This window comes from Solea senegalensis, linkage group LG7 (genome assembly GCF_019176455.1).
Source record: "Solea senegalensis isolate Sse05_10M linkage group LG7, IFAPA_SoseM_1, whole genome shotgun sequence".
Classification (NCBI taxonomy): domain Eukaryota; kingdom Metazoa; phylum Chordata; class Actinopteri; order Pleuronectiformes; family Soleidae; genus Solea; species Solea senegalensis.
The window spans coordinates 18,491,700-18,515,675 of NC_058027.1; the positions used below are offsets into that span (position 1 = coordinate 18,491,700).

The window sequence follows — 23,976 nt, forward strand, 5'->3', positions numbered from 1 at the left end:
TAAGTATTCCTTTAAATATTGTATGAACGAGACTAAATACAGCACAACCGCACATAATGTCATCTCATATTCAGAGTAGTTTTGGAAGAAAGTATTCCACCGTGTCCCTTTAAGAGCGGCCCTTACATCCATAATCTCCTAAATGAGCTGAATGTTCTCAGCCACTGTGTGTGTGTGTGTGTGTGTGTGTGTGTGTGTTTACCTGTGTGCAGTCTAACTGCTCGTGGAGCAGACACGCCTTCCAAACTAGTCATCGCACAGCGAAGACTGTAGCTTGTATTGCTGAAATGTTTTCACCGTGAGCATCACAAGGCTTGACCTGAAGACCCTGATGTAGGTTTTGTGAAGACTGTGCCAAAAATGAACAAGAAATGTCAGTTTTAAAATTGGGGACGTAGAGTGGGAGAGGTCAGTTTATATTGTGCTTTAAGGAGAAGCTGGGTGGTTCTGCTCTCACGCAGAGGTCAGAGATACATTTGTTCTGGTAGAAAATCATGTATGACAAGAGTAAGTTGTCTCTTACACAACTTCTACACAAACCCACCAAAGTCAACTGTGACTTTTGAAGTTTGTACACTGAAGTATGTGGAACCAGTAATTGACAGAAAATGAGTGCCTTCATTTGAATGAGAAATGTTGCAAATTCTGAATGGATTTAAGAAGAAAATGTGTGTTTTTGAAAAGTTTTCGGTTCATTTTAATGGGGAGGGGGGGGATATAATTTCAATATAGAAATTTGAAAAATACAAGCAATTCTGTCTTAATTGAGCTGAACATTTTGAAGTTTGAATGACGTTCCTACCCTGAAGTAGAGAACTAGTTCACGGACAGACAATGACAGAATAATAATAATAAGAAAAACAGAACGTATAAGCAGGGTCATGGCCGTGTAGTTTAGTGGTTTAAGAAAACATTATCCAATGAATATTTGCCCAAATGAGGTGTCAATCATTGGAAAGAAAACACACACACACACACGGCACTAAGAGATTCTAATCATCAGCAATTAACCCCGTCACTAACATTCCTCCACAGCTCTCAATGTCATGTCAAGCTCTTTGCCAAAACCAGGCGACTGACCTTTGCCTTGTTTGTTGGCAAATGTAGTTCAGAAATGTTCTGCATTACGTCACTGATTTCATGACAGACTGGAAGCCATATTGGTACAGTCCTTTTCATAAATCTCATAAGTCGACTTCTCTCAGTGTGTGGCATATGCATGTAGTACAGGTTGAAACCACTACACGTGGTGCGTGTGGTCGGCCTGAAGCGGAGGCAAATCTTCGTTGTTGTTTTTTTTTCCCCATCGCGTGCACCAGCATTCGCAGACTTCTGTCACTGAGTTCCTTTTGAGCCCCACGCCCTGGAGGCAGTTTTATGACTGTGAAACTTCTTGATAACATTATGAACTGTTGAAACAGGGTTACCATGGATATTTAGTGAATGCTTTGTGACCTGTTTCAAACCATCCATGATGCTCTCTTGTGTTTAACCGTAAAACCATAATCCCGCTGGTTTACTTATTATGCACACAATGGAAAAACATAACATTTGTCCAATTTGTTGTTTATTTTTGTTTGCAGAACCAATTTATGTTCATACAAATCATACCAACGATTTCAGATGAGATATAAGTATTTTTAGTCTTTAAAAAAATCTGGTTCATTTGCATTTATTTCAGTATAAAGGGCGACAATCTATTCATTCCAAATATGAATTATTAGTTCTGCTTTTTTTGGAAATTATACCTAAGTGGTCATTTATCTTCATATGCACTAGGATGATTTGGATTTCATCTTCACCTGTGCACCTTACAAAACAAAAGCTCACTCGAAGTAAACCCCTGAAACCTAAGATGAGGGGTGAATGCTGGTAAGCACATTGCCAGGTTCTCAGGGGGTGTCGGTTCTGTGGAAGGAATACAGATCCTCATGTGAGGAACCCATTCCACTGGGAAAAACCCTTCCTGCTACTTCTGACCTGATCCTGTGTTCCCATCATGGAAGATTCTCTATTTCCCCCTGTGTTTGTCACTGCTGTCTGCAGCAACAAAAGGAAGATTGGCAGCCTTTACAAAACATTGCAAACACGAGGCAGCTCGAGTGAGACGCCCATTCCCCACTGGGGCTGAGTTCACACGCACCATCACATGCTTTCTGACCAATCTCTCACCCCCAGGCTGTGGGACAGGGCTGCACTGGTTGTGGACCCCCCACATTGGCTGCCGTCTCAGTCAAAACATACAGCAGGTTCGCGTGACAAAAGAGGGGACAAACATCATATACATATGAACACCTGCACCTGTATCCCAACTGTCTTTGGTGAGAGACTGAGAGGGAGGCATGGTGGTGAGCGGGACAAACAACGGCTTCAAATCTTTTTCTGAAATCAGACGGTTGACTCTGCAGCTGAAAACCATTTAACTTAAAAACAAGTGTGATGTATAAATCTGTATATAGGAATGAATGACCTTTTTCAAATCATTATTTTGCTCTTTAATGGAGAAACACCTGAAAACATATCAATGCATGACAACATGTTGATAGGACATTGCTCTGTAACATTTATAATGGTTTATTGGCACAAATTAAGCCTTATATATATATGTATATATATGTACGTTAATTAAACCACTTGCTTTCAGGGGACCACCATCTAGCACCACCATGTTTCTACAGCAACCCGAGTGTGCCTTTCAGGTTTTGAAGTGAAAGGCTTACTTGGCAAACAAAGAAGAACATCATTCTTTCTGGTATGTGAAGGCCACCGTAGTTCCCTGACACACATGTGAAATTAAACTCAATACCAACATCTAAGGTCACCTCATCTCTTGTGGTCTTCTATATTTTAAGAAAAATGCTTAGTTTGTTTGTTTTGATGAGTCATGTGATGTGGAGTTAAATTACCATGTGCTGTCAGAACTATTCCTTTTTTTGTACTTCTTGAATCACTGTGTTACATAACTGGGGTTCAGCCTTCTATCACTGTACAAACTGAAGTGTGTGGAAACCCTTAAAGAGCTTGTGCTAATCTCTGGCTGTCTATTGCCTGTGGCACATGAGAAAGGTAATGAAAGTCAAGCTGGGGGTACTGCGTGGCTCAGGATCTCTTTGATTAATAAAGCTGCTGAGAGGCAGTTAAGTCCGTAATGGCCTCCTACAGATCTCTGATCTGGTAGCTGACAACTTGGTGGCCTCATTGGCGTGCACAAATTCAAAGTGACAAACACTTATTAACACACACAAGCACAGCGAGCACACAACTCCTCCAAGATCACATTAACAACAACCAGGCACAATATAATTACATGAAAACACAGAGACTTATGTCGTGCCTGACTGAAATTCTGGCTTATCTTTAGGTTAGCTCCGTGCCCCTCCCACTATTCTTTTATTGACAACACACAAAGGCGGCGTACATGTTTTAGTGGGCAATAGAAATCTGGAACATGCCAATCCTCACGTGAGTGATAAGCACATCAAAGTTAACTGTCCCCTGTCATGCAAACTGCTGCCTTGAGTGCCGCGCTCAGAGGAAGTAGGAGTCGCACGACTATGCGCTAATTGCTTTTCAACCATCCCACCAGGTGCACTTCTTAATAAGTCTTCTGCTAAAGTTGCTGCAAACAACGCTAACTGTTTTCCTGTCTGCACGCATGCACGCAGGCATGCATGCACATTATGTCCTCCTCCCTGACACTTACACACACATGCAATGATTTAAGCGTGCACACACACACACCCACTCTGGATGTGGTGTGAAAACAAAACTCAAGAGTCAACTAACTTAAGCCGGGGTAGCTGTGAGTATGCAGCAGCACTAAAATAAACTGAGCTGGAAGCAATCCTTCAAGCATGACAAGGAAACCAACAGGACTGAAAGCAATACACGCTGGCTGGATGTGGGCCATGTGTGACTAATATGCCAGAATAGAGAGAGTGAGACAAGGCTCTTCCCTTCCTCTGCACTGCACCAAAAGATTCACTAGAGCACAGAAAAGGTACAAAATGTGGTAACATGTCAGACACCAGAGCTGATAATAGTTTGTAATGTCTTGTGATGTCAGCAACACATTGTTGTGGCTTTCGGCACTGGGTTTTGCACACACCACTGATCAAACACACCCTTTAACATTACTTTACACTTTGTATTCAGGCATTCTGAGTATTTCTCAGTTTAAATATAACATTTTCTCAGTTTAAATATAACATTTTCTCAGTTTAAATATAACATTTTCTCAGTTTAAATATAACATTTTCTCCGTTTAAATGCCCCTTTCGATTCATCACGATCCACCTGAAAATATGCATGTGTGTATGCATATTCAGACATTCCATCATAAAGGTACCAAAAATGACATGAATCTTAAAGAACTGTGTGATAGGAAGCTAAATCATACACATAATCTACATCTTTGCTAAGCTAACTCCTAGACTGATGTTGCCAATAATCCTTTTCTGCAATCCATACATGCGATTACTACATGTCAGACTTTCATCAGACTGACCGCAAATATGGGCAGAAAATATGAGTGAAACACTGGACATACAGGATGAACATGTGATCAAAAGCATGGAATTTGTTTTTGTTGGCAGGAAATACTAGGGCTGAGGATCGCGACAGCTTTCCTCAGTGGGACTGATTCAATCTGATTCAATATCGATTCATTTATGGATATTTCAGCTTCCATTCGAGTTTAGGTTATTTTATTGGTTATGATGAAAGACATTTCACATAATCAATGGTGCAAATTGTACAAAATGTGGTGGTTCATCATTAAAAATGCTGAATCTTACATTAAAAATTTACCCCAAAGTAGTTACATAAATGCACTTTTTATTTAATATTACCCATTAAGGCTTCACATTAACATCTCAGGGGTCCTGGAGCCAATTCCAGCTGACATTGGGGGAAAGGCAGTATACTCTGGATCACAGGGCCAGCATATAGAGACAAACAACCATTCACTATTACATTCACACCTATGGTCAATTTAGAGTGGCCAATTAACCTAATGCATCGTAGTTGATCAAACCAGTTCAAGTAAAAAAAAAAAAATGTACAGCCTAGAGCTACATCTGACATTTTGAAATAAATAACAAGTTGTCCTTTGCTCATCAGAATAAGACAAAAGTGATACTATGTTGTCTTGCATTGAAGAGGAGGACACACGAAGAAAACAACTGTCCACTTAAGCGAATATTTTAAAGCAGTGGGCTCAAAGTTGCGGCCCAGGGGCCACATGTGGCCTTCCAATCGATTTCATGTGGCCCTCGAGTCATATAGAAACGAGTCATTTCTATATGTTTTTATTTTTAAATTAATAGATTAATTTTGCATCATAATATGATTTTTTTTATTGTTGCATATTAAAACAACCACTAATATTTTGAAATTACCCAATCCAATCCAACTTTACACAGTGGACCAAAGTGCACAGTGGACCAAAGTGCTTTACAGAATAATGGATAAAAGACAGAAGAAGTAAAAGACAGAAAAGCTCACACGAGGCAATTGAGTACATATAAAAAAGGAATTAATACGGCATATTGATATGTCCTTTTAACCTCAAAACGTCCACTGCAACTGTTGCTTTTCCCAAAAAAGTTGGGATTTTTTTTTACTTGACTGGCCCCCGACTGACCAGACAAGACAGTCAGTGGCCCACAGGTCATTTGAGTTTGAGAACCCTGCTTTAAAGCAATAGATGGGTGGTCAAGCAAGGATATAACACCGTCTTACATGAAGGATACAGGAAATGGCATATGTTACAAGGATTGTATGAATCACTATACTGGCTCTTTCAAATGAAGATCGATAGAAATCAGAAAAGGTTTTAAACCCAGCCCCAGTAGTGAGTGAGGCCTCTATTAGGTCAAATGTATTTGCATTGACAGTATATTTGAAAGTCTGAGGATCAAAATGGCAAAAATGCAGCTTCAATCTAAAACTGTACATCCTCACAAGTGCTGTGGTCCCCTTGTCTCTAACCCCCCCATTACTGACCTGTTCAAGCAAAGATCAAATCACACACACATCGGTTCCCAACATTTGGGAAATCAGCTAACACAACTTGGTTGTGATTTGTGTTGCAGTTCAGCTTGTTAGCACTGAAGAGGTTTTGCTGTGCAGCTGGAATCAATCACAGTGGGGGAAAGCGAGACAATGGCAGAACTAAACTAACACAGACTGCAACCTTTACAATAAACAATGCTCTATAGAAACAGGCCTGTCAAACCCCCTGTACCAAAACATCATGGCAACCTTAACAAACAGCCAGGCACTTCTCTATTCTGGTATTGCTGATTTATCTGTTTACTGGCAAAGATTTCAGGTCAAGAGCACTGTGGTTTGTTCCTGCTTCTGAGGTGATGTTTATGTAAGGCTGTGCAGCGGCACGCTAATTACAGAGTGCAGAGGATGGGGATTATGATGACAGTCCTGGGAAGCAGATCTGCTTGCACTGCATGGTTAGAGGAGGCTGCTGTATTCTGATTGGTAGATGGCTGCCCCTGCCAAGCTACTATGTGTCAACACAAGAAAATCTGTGACGTAAATCCTAGAAACACTAATAGTACTACAAGCTGCCTATCACCTACTGTAGACACCTTTACCCCATCCTCTGTATTCTTACTGCTCTGGCCGCGTGGAATTAACTGATAAAAGAGTGGTTTCTCTCACACCTTGGACTCAATGGCCACAGCTGGTGTGCCATTTGCTTATCTTGCTTCTGTATTTAACCGGTTATGCAACACTCCTACAGTGGGGTGAAGTGTGAGCATAGCATTGGGCTCATTATCTCTGTGGGCCTATGGCAGCGGAGAGTGGGGGGGTTCAAAAGTCGTCACTGTCAGTACAGTACAGACCACAATTTAAACCGGACATTTGTACTGCCAGGCAGTCTGCACCAACCTCACTGGTCTGTGGTCACAACTAGAGGCGCATGTCTGTGGCCATAGTCTGTGCCCTCTGTGTTGTTTGTCTTATGTGGTCATTCGTCAGAGACACTGCTAGGGCCGGGAACTTCCTCTGTATCACCTTATACAGCAGATGTGTTGTCATTTGACATAAAATGTTGCTACCTAAGGAATTGATCCCATCAGTGTCAGTGAACCACTAGGCATGAACAGCATGCTCTTTGATCAAGGTCTATATGTGGTAATGGAAATAGTGACATTCAGAAATTGGTACTGAGCTCCAGATATCGATACTGATACCATATCAAACTCTTTAATTCAATAACCACCCCTAGACACTGTGCAGCTCATTACTCAGAGCGCTACTGTAACAGCCTTTGCCTCAGAATCAAGTCCAAAACCACCTCAACTTTTGGCAAGAGCTGTAACAGTGTTGTAGATAAAGAGAAGGCACCTGGCCAAAGTTGAGACACTGTGGAAAATAAATGTTCCATCCAAAGCAAACACTGGACTCATAGTTGGCACAGATGTCGGGGGCAATTAGTGGTTCTGTATCATGCCCAGGGACACTTAGGCAAGTGAACTAGAGCAGCCAGGGATCAAACCGCTGACCTTCTATTTAGTGAACGCCCTGCTTTACTACCTCTTCGCTTGACTGTTTTGCTTTTTATATGCGCTTATACCAAAGTGATGGCTATTCTTTTTTCGAGCACATGCAACTAATTTTTATTTAATTTCACTAATGACTTGAGATTGAGATTTTGCAGATGTAAAGCAGAGGTCTCAAATTTACGGCCCGCAGGCCACATGTGGCCCGTCACTTATGATATCACGTTATAATGAGTTATTTTTGCATGTTTTTTTAATTAAGATATTCATTTGGCCTCATAATCATGTTTATATTGTGAACTTTTTATCATTGCATATCAAAACAAACACTTTTATTTTGAAACTATGTGAAGTGTCATCATGAATATTGTTATTTTTCTCAAAAAGCAGGAGTTTTTTCAATTGACTGGCCCGCTACCGACCAAACTAGACACTCAATGGCCCTCTGACTTAAAGGTCATTTAAGTTTGAAACCCCTGATCTAAAGGATCTATAAATAAAATGGTTATACAGTAACAATTTTAAAAGGCCACGTAATTCTCTGAAACACCTTGGGCTATATTTCTGTTATATACATACAGGATTCATGTCCCCTTGATTAATCACGGTCCACCTAAAATGTGCATATTCAAACATTCCATCATAAAGGTGCTTATGTGATAAGCTTATGCCTCCCAAAAATCACTGCTGAATGTTTGAATGTTAATGATGAAGTGAATCTTAATTGGTATGTATGGTCAGCATTTCCATGCGCATGTTTTTTTCCTTCATATCTGTTTCCATAGATACCAATTTTGCATATAAGAAAGCATTGCGTGCCTCTTTCAAGACCCTTATTAACCCAACAATTATTAATTTGCTAATTATGATAAGTAATGAAGGACACAAATTAACAGTATGTTTGCCTTTTGGCTCTAAGTGACATTTTTCAGGATTTCCCGCTGAATAAAAGATTCAATTAAAAAACTGAAGAAAATACAGCATATTATCTCCTTGAAGATAATAAATGTATGCAATAAATCACTAAAGAAACACTTTATTTATAATACTGCTTTAGTAAAATGTGCTATAATGTAGCTGTACTTAGATGTAAGGGTTTATTAATGTAAAAAATTAAGGGTGTTCGCACAGCTACCTAAACAAAAACCCTCATCCTTGATCTTAAGCATAACCAATTAATTTCTAACCATAATCTCAATCTAACCACGATTGAAATCTTAGCCTTAAACTTTACCAGTTTCTCAGGAATGAGGCTCTGCCTCATTGTGAGGTTCTGGTCTCCATGAGGACTACTACAAATATAAGTACACACGCTACTACTACAAATACATAAAGTACACGGTACACACACAAATACGCACACAGACTCTGAGTTATTAAAATATAAAATGTACTTTCAACTAACAAACCTGACGTTTTTGTGAGGAAAAACTGACGCCTAACATACAAGGAGTGGTTTCTGGTGAATCACTGTTATATAATACGCAGTTGCAAATGTAATATCAGCCCATATTTAATTAATAAAAAAGAATGAGAATCACGGTCAAGGTAGCAGTGGCTCTCCCAAGTCCTCAAACCAAAGGAGCATACTGTATATTACCCAGATATCCTTGAATCGCTCAGCTCTTCTCACATCCAGATCACCTCTGAAAGGAGCGAGGAGCTGTCATACTAAACATCATCAAGTCATAAATTGTGTCATTCATACAGAAAAAAAACCACCTTGCACGCCGCAGTTTCAAATTCCAACCAGATGCCTGTGGCTTCTTTGGTGTTATGTAACTCTGACCAGCCCTCTCACAGTGAGTTACTATGTCCCGCTGAGAACAAAACACAGCTGACACACTTAACATACAAAGGCCGACTGAGTAGCACTCAATAAAGTTTACATACATGTAGACACAAACAAAAAATAAAATGAACCATGAACAAAAAAAAAAGAAAGAAAAACCGGAAAAACCTGGCCTTCAACCCCAATCATCCTGAGCTCTCACGCTAACCAAGAGACAGAGAGGCACAGTCGCACGCTACTGTCATAGTGACAGCTAAGGTGCTTTGGACTCTCACGCAAAACAGTGGGAAGCTCAGTCATAGTGCACTGGCACTGGTACAAAAACCACTAGCCAGCTATTAGTAACTGTGAGGCTTCCACCTCAATATCACAATGCAGCCTTAAAAACCACTGCTCAAAGACAGAAGAAGTGACTTTTTTCCCCCTTTCAGAATTCCTGAGCTGGTGTGTCGATACACCACTGCGATGACAAAAAAATTCAAATTAAATATGCCTAATTTCCCTCCATTACAGGCACATGCTCTAAGGCCTAATCTCTACTAATTAAATAATTATTAGTGTGACAATGATACAGCCATTGTAAAATTGTAGGGACGACCAATCGGCAGCAACCCGGGTAGATTAGCACGATAGCATACTCATTACCACACGCCACCCGTGTCTTTATTCACAAAATAAGAAAGAAGCTGTGCCGTAATTAAAAGATGTGAATGAACTGGGCAGAGCTCCAACTCAAACAGTCTAATGAAAACAGACAGTCTGAACTTGACTGAGATTAGTTTACACAAACACACAAATGACAACACACAGAAGGGATACAGGACTTGAGCACTGCAATATAACTTTATTACTTAAATCCACAACTGTGTATATATATATATATATTTAAATGTATATGTTTATGTTTATATATATATATATATATATATATATATATATATATATATATATATATATATATATATATATATATATATATATACACATAAGTTATGTATGTATACATATACAGTGGTGGATATATACAGGTTTTTGTGTACTTGTACTTTTTAAAATGTTGTAATTATGAATGGTTTATTCAGATGCGATTAAAAAATTAAAAAAAGATTAACACACAATAAAGTTTGGCAGTGAATGATGACCCACTTTTGTCTGATACATTATGTTTACATATTTTATTTTGTCAGCACTTTCATTTGTAAAGCTCTGCCTTTAATTAAAAAACAATTCATGTGAGATTTGTGTCCCCTTGTACTTTTTACACGACACAAGCAAGAGGCCCCAACCTTGTTAAAAAAGTAACCAAGGAATTTTTACTCCAAGTACATGTTTAGACCAGTACTTTCAGTAAAATGTGATCAAAATAGTGGTATATTTCAGGACTCTGTCCACATTTGCAATTGACCAGTCTTATCTTATGAGATCTATTTAAAAGGGGAAAAAAAGATGAAACACCCAGAAAAAAGGTGTACTGAAAAAAACACATAAAATAAACAGATTTTTATAACACCTTAGAGAACAGTACAATATGGAAATCAATAAGTACCGTGTATAGGGCAGGAACTCATGTGAAATTGGACATTTTAAACAAGCTACTTTTTTACTTTAACTTCAGTACATTTTAGACATTTTACTTAAAATGTTTATCAAAATAGTGGTACTTTTACTTCAGTAGAATATTTCAGTAGTCTTTCTTGTGATAACATTCTTGGCCAAATTGACCAGCTCTACTTCAGACTGGAAATAAAGGGGACGGTAAAAGTGTCCCTGCACCTTCACACTGTGACGACATTGGAGACTTTGAGTTTCTGTGACTGCATCACATAATTTCTGCAGCTTTGTCTCTGATCTCCTGTCCTACCACACAGATGTTCTACTAGATTCACATCTGGTGACTGGAAAGAGCCACTGACGTTCAGTGTTGCCAGATCTCGCGAGAGAAACAAGCAACTGGGCCAATGAAAACAAAGCCCAGAACAAGCAACTTTTCTCTCCCTCTCAAAGAAACTTTAGAACAATGACCACAAGAGGGACTTAAAGCAGCTCATTAATTTATTTAACATTATAAAACAGATGATATGAACAATTGCAAATCAGTTTTAGACAGTTGAGGAAACTGGAAACCTCTGATACATAAACTTTGCACATACATAAATATGAATCCACAAATGTATTATTGTTTTTTATGTGGTCATCTTCCTTTTTTCCTTTAGTTCCAGCCAGAAAAAAACTACTCTACCTCTCAGAAGGAAAAACTCTGCTGTCACCTGTGTGTATGGGTAAAGGGAGGGGTGGAGGGAACGGGATTGTGGACGGATCCAGCAAGTGGACAAACCTTCCTTTTTAAATAACACATCAAAACTATCTGCTTGACAACTCATGGAGCTGGGAACAACTACACTTTAGCAGCAAGCCCAAAAACTGTGACTACCAATATCTGTAAGTGACTTGACAGAAATACAAGCCCAAAGTCGTAAGAATATAGTCAACAGCCACCAGGGGGTGACTTCACTGGTTTGAAGTCTATTGAAAAAAAAATGAGCCGACCACTCACTTCTTTTGCAAAGTCAGTTCACATTTTCCTGGGGAGTTCATGATCATCAGTCACTAGTTTTGGAGCTTCTTCAATAACACATGATGCCAACTTTGTAAATGATATTCCCCTTTAGAGGAACACTGACGATAAAACATGGCACATGTGAGTGGAAACCAGTGTGATTGACAGCTGGTATTGTCCATTCGGTGCCTGGTTGCAGGTGACGTCAGTGGATATTCAGTTGCAAAAACCTCAACATGGCACGAGCCAAATTGCCAATCTCAAGCCTTCAAACCGGGAGTTCAGACTCTTGTGGGTGACATCACTACAGCCGACTACTAAAGATGACTATACCCTAGATGAACCTTCACAGATGTGACATATCCAACAGTTTTTGCTTTTCACATTTTCTTATTTGAGCAGGTGTATGGCTGTTGTCAGTAAAGAGCTAAGTGACTGTATTAAGAATTAATAATTTCTTAAGACAGAGGTCGATGTAGAAAGCACTAAGCTGTACATAATTTCACTCTATATAGAGAGGAATGATGCTGGTTATGGGAAAGGCTCTCATCAAAGTCTGGAGCTCCTATTCCCAAATTCCCTTTTAATGAAATCTGCTTGCGCAGACCTCGACATCACTCACAATAGCTGTCCTTTCCTTACTTCTTATTCTACTCTCCCAGAAAGATCAGTGGAGATATTCCGAAACCATTTCTGGAATCCACAATCTTGTATAAGCAACAGGCCACCCTGCTTTCCCCTCACTGTGGCCAGGGGGACTTCTTGGGAGCATGGCATTGCGTGTGAACGAGCCAGCCCTGCCCAAGCCACTCATCACTTTGGCCCTGTGCAATTTGGGCATTCGCTCCCAGGCCACCAGCCTGTGAGCTGGAGATTAAAATAAAAACGCGAAAGGTAAACATAACTTCCACAATTGATATCGCTTTGGCCTTCCGAGCACGCTGGGACAACACAGCTTCCTGTCGGGGGTGGGAGTGGGAGTGGGGGAGGGTTTCCGGTGCAGAGCAGGAGAGAGAGAGAGAGAGAGAGGGGGGACAGGAGGGCACCAAGGCACGAGAGCCAGGCTTTGTGTAACGACGTTCTCCTTAGGAGCAATCACGGCGGGGAGGGGGAATGTTTATTGATCTTAGTCACACACATATTGTAAAGAGGAACTTTGGTACAAGCCTTTAGCACGCTATGGGAATCTTTGGGGGTAACCATAGCAAGATGGTGTTTGGGCTTCAGTGCATACTTATTAATAGCTACTGGTGACAAAGGAAGTAGGGACACAGACTGTGAATGAGCTCCAAGTCTGTGACAAGAATGAAAAAAATGCAGACTCTTATACTTTTATCTTGGAAAAGGAATAGAGAAAACTGGCTTCCTATTGTGCAAATGTTCAACTTTCACGCACAGGAAAAAGGCACAGAGGCACACAGGTCTTTTTTACAACCAGGCTGAAGACTATTATACAGTGTGCAGTAGCTAATTCTAGTGGCCTCTGACTTCTCCATTGTTTAGGGATCTCAGTGTGAAAGTGAACTGGCTGATTCCTGCAGAGGCCACAGAGCTGTCCAAGCAGACTTCCTGCTGACTGGCTGCTGATGAGAGGAAATGCTGTTTTTAACCCTTATCTAATCAGGAAGGTTGAGTAACATTCACATCTTTACGGCTACAGGCGACAGGACAGCGCTAACGTACTCTTTCAGTAGTTATCTCGACAGTATGGATTCCACGGCTCATCACTAACACGTTACATTACAGTGCAATAACCACATGGTAAATGTGCGGTAATAGTTTTTATTTTTAATATTATGGCATAACCACCTTATTTCTAATGCAATTTCCAGCTTGATATTTACAATGGCAATAGGGTGGTAATTAGGAATGAGAATTATTATAGGCTATGATTAGTGTCACAGCTTCCAGCAATAATGTTTGTAGATCAAAATGTATAATTGTATAAAGTTGTATAATGTATTTGCTCTTCTGTTCCACATACATTTTCCATTGTTATTACTAAGTTATTGCTTTGTGGTTACTACAGAAATAACAGGTTATTACAATATTACTTCCTATTACTGAATTATTACTATGCTATTACCACATTGATGATGTGCTGTACAGTAAAGTGTTAATATAAAATCAATAAACTCCATTTTTAGTCAAGTTAAGTCAAAAATAAGATGCCTGAAGTGACACTGAAAATGACTGCTATTCTACAGTGAAACTACAATGAAATTGAAGGTTTTGAAGGTTCTGTTCAGATGCAGGGAAACAAAATATCACGCTCATGATACAAACACATAATATTCATTTTGTATGTTTAGTATGTTTCAGTGACAAAGTCAAGTGACAGATAACTAACACAATCTCAAAAAAAGAGGAACAATTGTTACCCTTTGGGATGGGCGATATGACGATATTAGAACGTGGCAGTGAGATCAACAGGGCACATTCTGTCCATTGGTGTTCCATGTTCTTGCACAGAAGAATCAAACTTCTTTTTTACCTCAGCCTAGTCCCACTATTTGCTAGTCCACTTCATGCCCGCCCTTTAGAAACAGCCATCAATCAATCATTGGGAACTATGGTCAGTGCTGCTGATTTCTCATTCCCATGGCTCAAAAATATTAAAGTTGGTCCCTAAAAAGAACCCCATCTTCGTTATATGGAACTGGTTTGGCTTTTCCCCAAACGACAAGGCACAAACAACAGTTATTGGCAAAGTTTGCACAGACAAGGTTCGCGTGTTGGACAGCAACGCGACAAACCTTTTCAACCACCAAGAGACAACGTCCGAATCAATATGCAGAGAGTGAAAGAGCTGGGAGAGCAGCCACACTGCAGCCAGCAGAGGAAACGGAAAGAAAACATTTTAACAAGGGCAGTCTGTATGAGAGGACTAGCAAGCAGTAAAAAGAACTGTAGCAATTACCTCGCAAATGTCCACACTGTTATTTACCTTTTAAATTAAAATGCAATTTAAGCAAAACAGTCTGAGATTTGCAAAATACTAGATTTTTTTTTTACAGATCATGATCATCATCATTATTATTAGGGATGAGATTATACCACATTTTATGTGTCCGATACTGATATATTACAAACTCAAGTAGCCATTTTAGACTGTTAATGAACTATGAAGCTGTTAACAACACATTTGTGCCATGTGTCATTTCAAAGACATCATTCTCCAACTGTGTAACAAATATTGTTCTCCCAAAAAGAAGAAATAAACAGCCTAAACATGACTCAGCCATATTGCTTTTGCTGATTTTTATTTACATATACATACACGATCTTGTGGATTATATCGGATTTTACATTTTTATCTGTCCGATATCCAATCCAGTGATTTTGATACCGATTCCCATCCCTAATTATAATTACTATAAAACAAATACGGATATTCTGAGTGAATATCTCGGACAGCATAAATTCGGCTTGAAGGCTGGTCACAGAGACACTCATCATAGCAGCACAAGAACAAACTGAAGTGACCACAAGATCAATAAAGACAACTCTATCAATGCTTGGTGGAGGTAAAAATCTTAGTGCCTGAAACAACTTAAGTGGCTGTGGCGTTTTGTTATTTGGCTCATATGCAATGCTGTGAACAATTGAACTTGAATTTACTTTAGGCTGTAAAACATCACACATTCTGATAACACCATGGGAAAAGGGGATGATGGGTGACTTTGCAACTCTATTATTAGTCAGCTTTGTCGTGTCACACATTTGACAATGCTCTGCGGATTAAAATAGAGTTTGTTAACATGTGACTCTGCTGTGTCACATTTCCTTAAGTGACTGAACAATATCTATTTCATGTTGCTCAACAGAGGAGTACTGTATGGCTGGTGTTGTGGTCAATTCCTGGCACATAGTACATCACATAGTACAAGATAAATTAAGCAACAACAGCCTGTTTTGTGATATGACAACTAGGAAATGTAGGGTCACAATGACTGAACAAGCATCCCCCTCAAAATGACTGGACTTTCCATGTTTGCGAAATAGTGACGTCAGGCTGGGTAAACATTTCTTGGAACATTTTTAAGTCTCATCTCAATCATGCTGTGTTGAGTTCTAGCCTGATTACTTCACCCCACAAGTGGGAGTGAAGTATTGTTTTTGGTGGCTCTGTCTGTCTGCACTTGCTTGAAATATGAGCAACAGAGGCTTCTTAGAATTTAGAATAACTTTTTTAGAATTTTGACCTGACCTGGATTTGAACACGCAACCTTCTGATGAGTCAGACACTCTAACGTTACACATAGGCCGACAGAGGCCGCCATTTCTGATTGCCTTGTTAGCACTTGCATCACAGAGTGTAAAGGTCTTACACTCTGCGTAAGACCTTAATTTTGTAAATCTATTAGTAAAAATAACTCATAGTACAACACATGTTTACTTAAAGTTACAGCGTTGTGTTTTTTACCAAAACTGTTCAGTCAAGACTGACGTATGTACTTTTTCCATTTACGGCCCAGAGCGGTTACAAAAACAGAACAATCGAAAACAGAAATATCATTACAAAACGGGGGCTTTTATTCTGAAAATGACGCTTTTAATGTTGTAAAAGCGTCAGACTTTCTGTCCCACTTGTCATCCGGCAAAAATAGAACGCACGCATTCATTCGGTAGAATATAGAATAATTTATAGTTATTTTAAGGTAATTCATTTAAAATGTCATGCTTAAACATGCAATGAGTCAATGAGTAATCGTTTGAAATAAACATGATTTAAATTTTGACCCAAATAATTTTGATTATTATTTATTCCATAATCAGCAGCCCTAACATATATATATATATATATATATATATATATATATATATATATGTATAAATATACATATATGCGTGTATGTGTGTGTGTGTGTGTGTGTGTGTAGAAAACTTCGGAGGTCTTGTGTCTCCTCCAAGCTCAGGGCCTGGGAGCCTGAGGGTTGTGCACAGAATCTTAATTGATCCTAAGACTGTGCTCTTCTGGAGATGTTGTTCGTGGAATCTGTTGGAATTACACTCCCAGCCCCTAGTATTCCTGTTGCCTTTACTCTCCATATATCTATCTGCCTACCTACCTCTCTGTTGGCAATGTTGGAAAGTGTCCTGCTGCTTGTTACAAGGAGGATGCGTAGTTCTGTTATTGTGGCCATGGTGTCCTGCAAAGAGAGGCGGGGCTCTTTCACAGCTTCCTGGCCAGAACATCTCGTTAACTGTGTTCTGGATATCGTCAGCTCTTTGACATCCATGGCACTAGAAGACAAACAAATTGCTGGCCTTACTGTGCTGCATTTATGGCATCATACAAATGGAATGGAATGGTTATTTCTTTCAAAATGCCTCCTTTACCTCTACAATGAGATCAGCTTTCCAGCTGGCATGTGAAAGTACAACAACAAGGCTCAGCATTTTCAAGTTACATACCCACTGGAAATGACTATGTAACAAAGACTCATTGATGTGAAAGTAAATGAATGATTATTCTGGAACAGACACGGATAGTAAGAAGCAAACTTTCCCCAGACATCCACAATCACAAAAGGCAAAAAAAAACAAAAAACACTAAACTGTCTGTGATAACATTAAAGCTTCAAGTTTGAGGGTGAATTACAGTACAGATGTAGTCACAGTGCATACTTCCACAATGAGTGAAGGCGTGTGATGCAAGTACAATGCAGATTAAAATAGTTACAGATTCAAATCTACATCAAGAGTCTGATCTGAACAAATAAATACGCAACAAAAAGCAACACCTGTTTATGTTTTCACTAGACATAAATAGAGGAGCAGAAAGGACTGTCATGTGCAAAAAAAACAAAAACCTATGACGTTTGTAAACGCACAACCAGATGCAACTTTCCACCATATGTCACGGAGATGCGCAAAGTTATTTGTTTATTTATTTATTTACTTTTGTGGAGACGGGCAGAAGCAGTGTCACATTTTAACTACAAGTGGGTTTTAAATATTGCACAGGGAGATTTAAAAAGAAAAAAGACAAACACAGACGTGTTAGATGGCAAGTTTAAAGTTTGCACGTTTTAAAGTGAACCGTTGGACAGCTGTATGTTTAACAGTGGGACAGACAGACGGTCAGACGTGGTAAATGTGATGTGCAAGAGGAGGGTCTCTGTACTATTGTTGTCCTCTCCTTTAACAGTGACAATACCGGTTTACTGTTGCCACTAAGCTAAATACATAATCCTTTTACAGATGAATATGACTTTGTGATACATTTAGTAATTTACTCTTCATTTGGTCAACACCGTCTCTTTACAGTATAACATATGTGGTCACAAATGAGGTTAAAATTCAACGAGGATAATTACTGTCATTATGGTTTGGCCACTTTCATATACATGCCGTTGAAAGATGATTTATGATGTGCGAGGTTAGTGGAAACATAATGTGACATCCCTATTAGGATATACGTACAACCAGTGTGTTTTGGATTACAGGCGGAGATAAATTATTGTAAGAATACAGGGAGCATGTTTTTGATTGATGATTATTTTATGCAAACATTTCAGGTGGAGCACATCTTGATAGGCCATTATCCCATATCAAATTCCACTACAAATGCACCTTGTGTGTCACCACTACTGACTGCAAGGGCACTGTAAGAATATGGGGAGCATGTTTTGATACTCTACTATAACAATAACCTGAATAAAAATTAATTTCAGGGGTAGCTACCTTGATAGAACGATCAGTATTGTAATGTAAGTACAAATATTTCGTTACTGTACAAAACTCAAGTATCTGTACTTTCTCTATACTTTTACTCCAATACATTTCCTCTAACTATCTTTGTTACTCGTTTCTACCAAATAAAATCAGAAGAAGAAGAGTTGGTCTGTATTTCCATAGCGTATTTCTCGTCTTTAGGAGTTGCTTTACGCGATGGTTTTGCAATTCAAACATCTTTCATACCGACTCACGCACTTCAACATGGGGTTACGTGTCTTGCTCAAGGACATATATAGACAAGCAGGGCCAGGAATTAAACTGACAACCTTCCACTTGCCCTACCACTAAGCTACCATGGATCAATCCTTACTCCTTATATACTTTTACTAAAGTAATATTATAAAAAGTGACTGCAACTTATTCCAAAGTAATTTTCTGGTAAGATACTTGTACTTTTATTCAAGTATCCCTTTAAGGTACTTTATACACGACTGAGAACAATATCCCCTATCAAATATTGCTCCCAGTAGCTACAAATTTGAGTGACACCACTGCTCACTGCGTGGGCGCTGTGAGAGCATGCGCAGAACCGCTGAGTAGCACACATCGATGGGTATCATGATTTGTCAGAACACCTGTTTTAGCGCCTTCCCTTTAGGGATTATCTGTTAATCTCGACCACACAGCCTGAGTTTATTCGGGCGATAATAGTCTGATATACTACCTTCATCTTGTCGCGAGGTAAAGAAAGCTCACCGCTCCAACTTCTGTTTGTGCCGTTTTCCGGGTTGACTTGTGACGTCATTTCCCCTTTCCTCTCCCACGTGGCTTTGTTGTGATTCCCCCTTCTGAAGTTCAAGTCAGTTCTCAACCATTTAAATTGAAGTCATTTCAGTCACCTCATTGAAACAGATGATCACTGTCAGTGTTTTCCTTCAAATGCAGTCAATAATTCAAACAACATGATCATTAAATCATTTGTTTTCCTTTATTGGTGTGGCTGATTAAAGGCTGCTCCAGTCATATGACTTCACATGATATACATTAATTGATACATTATTAAAAATAGGAATATAAAAACTCTATAGCTTACTAATGTATTCCAAAATCACTGGAAATCTTTTGGTGTCCTGATAAATCTCACAGATGCACAAAAAAAAAAGAAACACTTTTATCTCAAATATATACAAATGCTAGACATTTCCTAACTTGATACACACATAAAAAAAATCACATTTTGGGATACAAATATATCTTCAGTGTCTTTCTTTGACATTATGATGGAATACAAAATATTAGCTTAAAGGTACAAATGATATCATAAAGTAATATGTGTACTGTGTCACAATAAAGGTCACAATGGTCAAAATGACTAGGTCTATCCAGAAAAACATACCGTTTGTCCCAAAGTTGAACAAGGCAATTCAGTTTCTGTGAGATTTCACAACTTCTGAGTGGCAACAGTGTTAGTTGCCGGACACCAAAACAGAGGAACCAAATCTTTCCTTACATGGCCCCTGCCACATGGCCCCTGCCATGTGAAGCAGTTTCTCTTAGAGAGCCAAAGACATATTCACATGAACCTAGTAATCTCTGACATTCAGTAATATGCACATTTCACTCATTTGCCTCAATGCCATGAGCTCTGAATCAAATCTGGCATCCATTGCCCTAAATTCAGGGAAAAATGCTTCTTCCACTGATAATCTGTCTGCAACCCTTACAGTTCACCCCTCTGTCGCATTGAAGCCTTCAGATGACAACGTTTGTGCTTCATTGTCAGTCCATACTCAGGCGTCAGGTCCAGCTCCTCTCCTGGAATTGTGTGGAAGTGCAGCTTCTGGATAATAATTGCCAAGAAGAGGAAGACTTCATTTCGTGCAATGACCTCTCCAATGCAGCGCCGCTTTCCCATGCCAAAAACCATGATCTTCTCTCCTTCCAGCTTGTTGAGCTCGGTGCCATCAGCGCTCAGGAAGCGTTCTGGGATGAACACAGATGGATCTTTCCACAGCTCACTGAAAACAGATTAAATTTGATTCATTAGCGGCATGTAACCTGCATGTGCTTCAGCAGAACTGTCTCTGATTGTTGCATTTTGAGGAGCGTGAATATGAAGTAAACGTCACACTTGATCACAACGTTTCATCAAGGTTTTTTAACTTACGGATCATGGTTGATCTGCCACTGATTGATGAAGACACACGTGTCTTTGGGAATGAAGTAACCATTCAGAGATGTGTCTTTTGTCGTGCTGAAAAAGAAGAGGCAGGTAAAGTGTTAGCGTGTCTGAAGTTGTGTGTTAACACGTGCACCTGTGCTACTCTCGGTCATCTTAAAGAGATGAACCTCACCAGTGTGGGATTGTGAAGGGCAGGAAGGAAGAGTGGCGAAACAACTCCAGGATGAAGGCCTCCAGGAAAACTAACTTGGGTTTATCAGAGAGAAGAGGACAGCGATCCGGACCCACGTTGTCCTCTGAAGAATAATAAGACATTATATATTAGTTCAGGGTGAAGAGGAGGGCTGCAGTTAATCTTTTAATTATTTTTCAACCCCCGATTCAGCACGAGAATGAAAATCTAAGGAAGGGCCTGTACTTACGTATTTCTTGATAAAGCCTCTCCTGTATCTCTGGGTAGGCCACTAAGTACATCACTGACCATGACAAGGCTGTGGAGATGGTATCAAAACCTAGATAGAGAAACATAATCTCTGTTAGGACTCCTGTGTTGTCCTGAGGTCGCTGATGATCAGATCAATGAATGGTCTAGACTGATGTGGACCTACCAGCTCCAAACAGGTCGTTGACAATGCCTACAATCTTCTCATCTGACATCTGGATGTTAGAGTTCTCATCCAGCTTCCTGTCCTCACAATGATCAATGAGGGAGTCGGTGATGTCACGGATGTTGTCCTGCAGAGAGACGGTTTGGACAATCATAATTTAGCTTGACAAGACAGTGATGGAAAAGGGAATCAATGCAACTCAACAAGAATGGAGTAGATAAAATGTCTCGAATGTGTGGCATACCTTGTTAAAGGTGACGTAGTGCTCGCTGACAATCTTTTGCACAAACTCAATGAAGCGGTCATTGATTTTCACAAACTTCTTCATTGATGCGCTGGGAAGGAACTGAAGAATGGGGATGAAGTCAGCAGGGTTACCGCTGCCCACCACTTGACCGAACTCATCGCTGAGGTTCACCAAGCTGACCAGCTCCTGATCGTTGTGGCCGTAGCGTCGGCCAAAGCACATTCCACAGATCACATTAGCTACAGAGACAACTATGTAGCGGAATGGGTCGAAGGATCCCTCAGCCTTCATGACAGTGTTGAGCTCGTTGATCAGATACTCTCCTTCTTTGCACACGTGTTCCTCTAGAACGCAGGAGTATTGTGGGGTCGTGCCCTCCAGGGTGGCAAAGGAGCGGAGGGCACTGTAGGCCAGCTTTCTGCGGGCACGCCAGACACCGGCCTGGTCTGTGCTGAAGGCCAGACTCTTACCATTGCTGATGAAGCGAAAGCTGTACAGGTCAGGCCTGCCCGAAAAATCATCCCCCTGCTTGATGAGAGCCTGTCGAACAGTTTCACTGCCACTCAGCACAACCACAGGACGCATGCCAATCTGGATTTGGAAAACGTGGCCGTAGCGCTTGCCCATTTCAGTGAGACTCAGGTAAGGTTTGCTGCCCACCTCCAGCACATTCCCAATAATGGGCAGGGGCTTGGGTCCTGGCAGCCGACGAAGCCCTTCAGGAATATCATTGTTGAAAAACTTGAGAAGCAGATACATCAGACACATCGTTGTCACAGCCACCAGACTCTCATATACCGACACTGATCCAATGAATGGCAGTATCATTAGTGCCATAATGACGTCTCCTTTTTTTCTGGCTTCAACACAATCTGGAAATTAAATAGGTGGGGCATTAGTGCAGTGAAGGCAGGGAGGAGAAGAGGTGTTGAGCAACATGTTGACTACTTGCACCATAATATTAACAAGTAGCCAGACTTAAAAACTGTCACAAAGTATTTGCTTGTTGTTCACCTGAATCTAAATAAATGCTTTCATGCAACACTTTTATAATGAGGTGGTCTATGCAGAGAGGGGAGCTGTGCAAGGTTCACAACCACCATCTACAACAGCAAAACTAAACTTCAATGAACAGAAGACAACCATTAAAAGCAAAGTGCATATTGAAAGTTAAGTGCAAACACCAAACTCAGACTTATTATACACGTCACTCTTGCAAAAATATTCTGCGCTCAGCACTTTCCCCCTGCTTTTCCCAGTGACTCTGACTCAGGTATATTATGTGCATATTAAACTTACCTTGAGTGACGCGGTCAAAGAAGAGCGATGGCACGATGATCCCTCGAGTGCGTCCAAAAATAATATGAATAGTTCGGGAGAATTAGTGCTCGAGTTTACTCACTTAATGTTCCTAAAACAGAGAATGGGCTCTGACTTTATAGAGCGCTCCGCAACTTCATTGGCTGCTGTGCGCACGACGTAACCTCTCCCCCTTTCTCTTTCTCGCTCTCTCCCTCCCCGTCTTTGTCATGAATGAAGTTTAGTGCAGGTGTGTGTGTGTGTGTGTGTGCGTGTGCGTGTGTGTGCGCGCGCGCGCTCATATTTGATATTTACAACAGCTCAAAACTACATTTCAAATAGTCACACAGTTTGAGGACCTGACAACCTCATGTTTCATGTTGGAATAATGTGAATAACTCCAGCCAATATAAAACATTACATTCAGATGTGTGACGACATGCTCTGCAGGATGCTTTACAGAGTTTGCGCATACACTGATGCACTAAGTGCGTCTGCCTGGATCAAATCGGGAAAGTCTGAACTGGAATAATGTTTTCCTGAATGTGCTTTTTCATCCAACTCCAACCAATCAATCAATCATCACACCTTGGCTATGAGAGTCGTATGAGTTACAAATAACTTTCCCATGCAGAGAATAAAAACGCAAGAGGGGATTTTTTTTTCTCTCTCTCTTGTCGAGTCAAAGAATTGCTGTTGATCAGGTTAGATTCCTTTGATGACATGATAATATGCTTTAAAATAGAAATGGGTGATAATAATAGAAGTGTGTTGTTGGACGTCATCACCAAACCACACACATTCGGACTTCCATTCATAAAATAGTAGCCTTGGCTGTTGCTCCACTCGCTCACTCACTTTTGAAAATGACAGGGGACATGTGGAAGAGAATGGCGTGCAGGAGGAGAGAGATAATTAAATATCTAATTGGAGAAGCGCAGCACATCATCCGCGCTTGTGTCAATGTTGCCATGGCTCTTGTGTCATTCGTCAGTCATGTGAAAATAGCAGTTTGTCACATCCGCCACATGCAGCAACCACCCAGACAGGTTTAAGTCCTGATAAAACAGTAAAATGCCAT

The 23,976-nt window shown here is 40.1% G+C and overlaps 1 protein-coding gene and 1 long non-coding RNA gene across 2 annotated transcripts; both read right to left on the bottom strand.

Moving 5' to 3' along the window:
- Positions 1–177: 177 nt before the first annotated feature.
- On the bottom strand, positions 178–19,382 carry LOC122772818. Its single transcript, XR_006360826.1, has 3 exons — positions 19,284–19,382; positions 16,948–17,122; positions 178–349 (listed from the first exon to the last, which is right to left on the bottom strand). It is a non-coding gene; the product is annotated as an uncharacterized LOC122772818 (long non-coding RNA).
- Positions 19,383–19,528: 146 nt separating this feature from the next.
- LOC122772730 (cytochrome P450 1A1) lies at positions 19,529–23,017 on the bottom strand. Its single transcript, XM_044030964.1, has 7 exons — positions 22,896–23,017; positions 21,594–22,468; positions 21,350–21,476; positions 21,164–21,253; positions 20,914–21,037; positions 20,727–20,813; positions 19,529–20,577 (listed from the first exon to the last, which is right to left on the bottom strand). The coding sequence occupies exons 2-7, from the start codon at positions 22,431–22,433 to the stop codon at positions 20,280–20,282; spliced, it is 1,566 nt and encodes a 521-aa protein (XP_043886899.1). The 5' UTR covers positions 22,434–22,468; positions 22,896–23,017; the 3' UTR covers positions 19,529–20,279.
- Positions 23,018–23,976: the final 959 nt, after the last annotated feature.

Coding starts and splice junctions, on each gene's coding strand:
- LOC122772730 (XM_044030964.1), bottom strand. CDS start 22,433: ATGGCACTAATGATACTGCCATTCATTGGATCAGTGTCGGTATATGAG. Junction 21,477..21,593: donor ACTACGTCACCTTTAACAAG/GTATGCCACACA, acceptor GTCTCTCTGCAG/GACAACATCCGTGACATCAC. Junction 20,578..20,726: donor TGGCAGATCAACCATGATCC/GTAAGTTAAAAA, acceptor ATCTGTTTTCAG/TGAGCTGTGGAAAGATCCAT.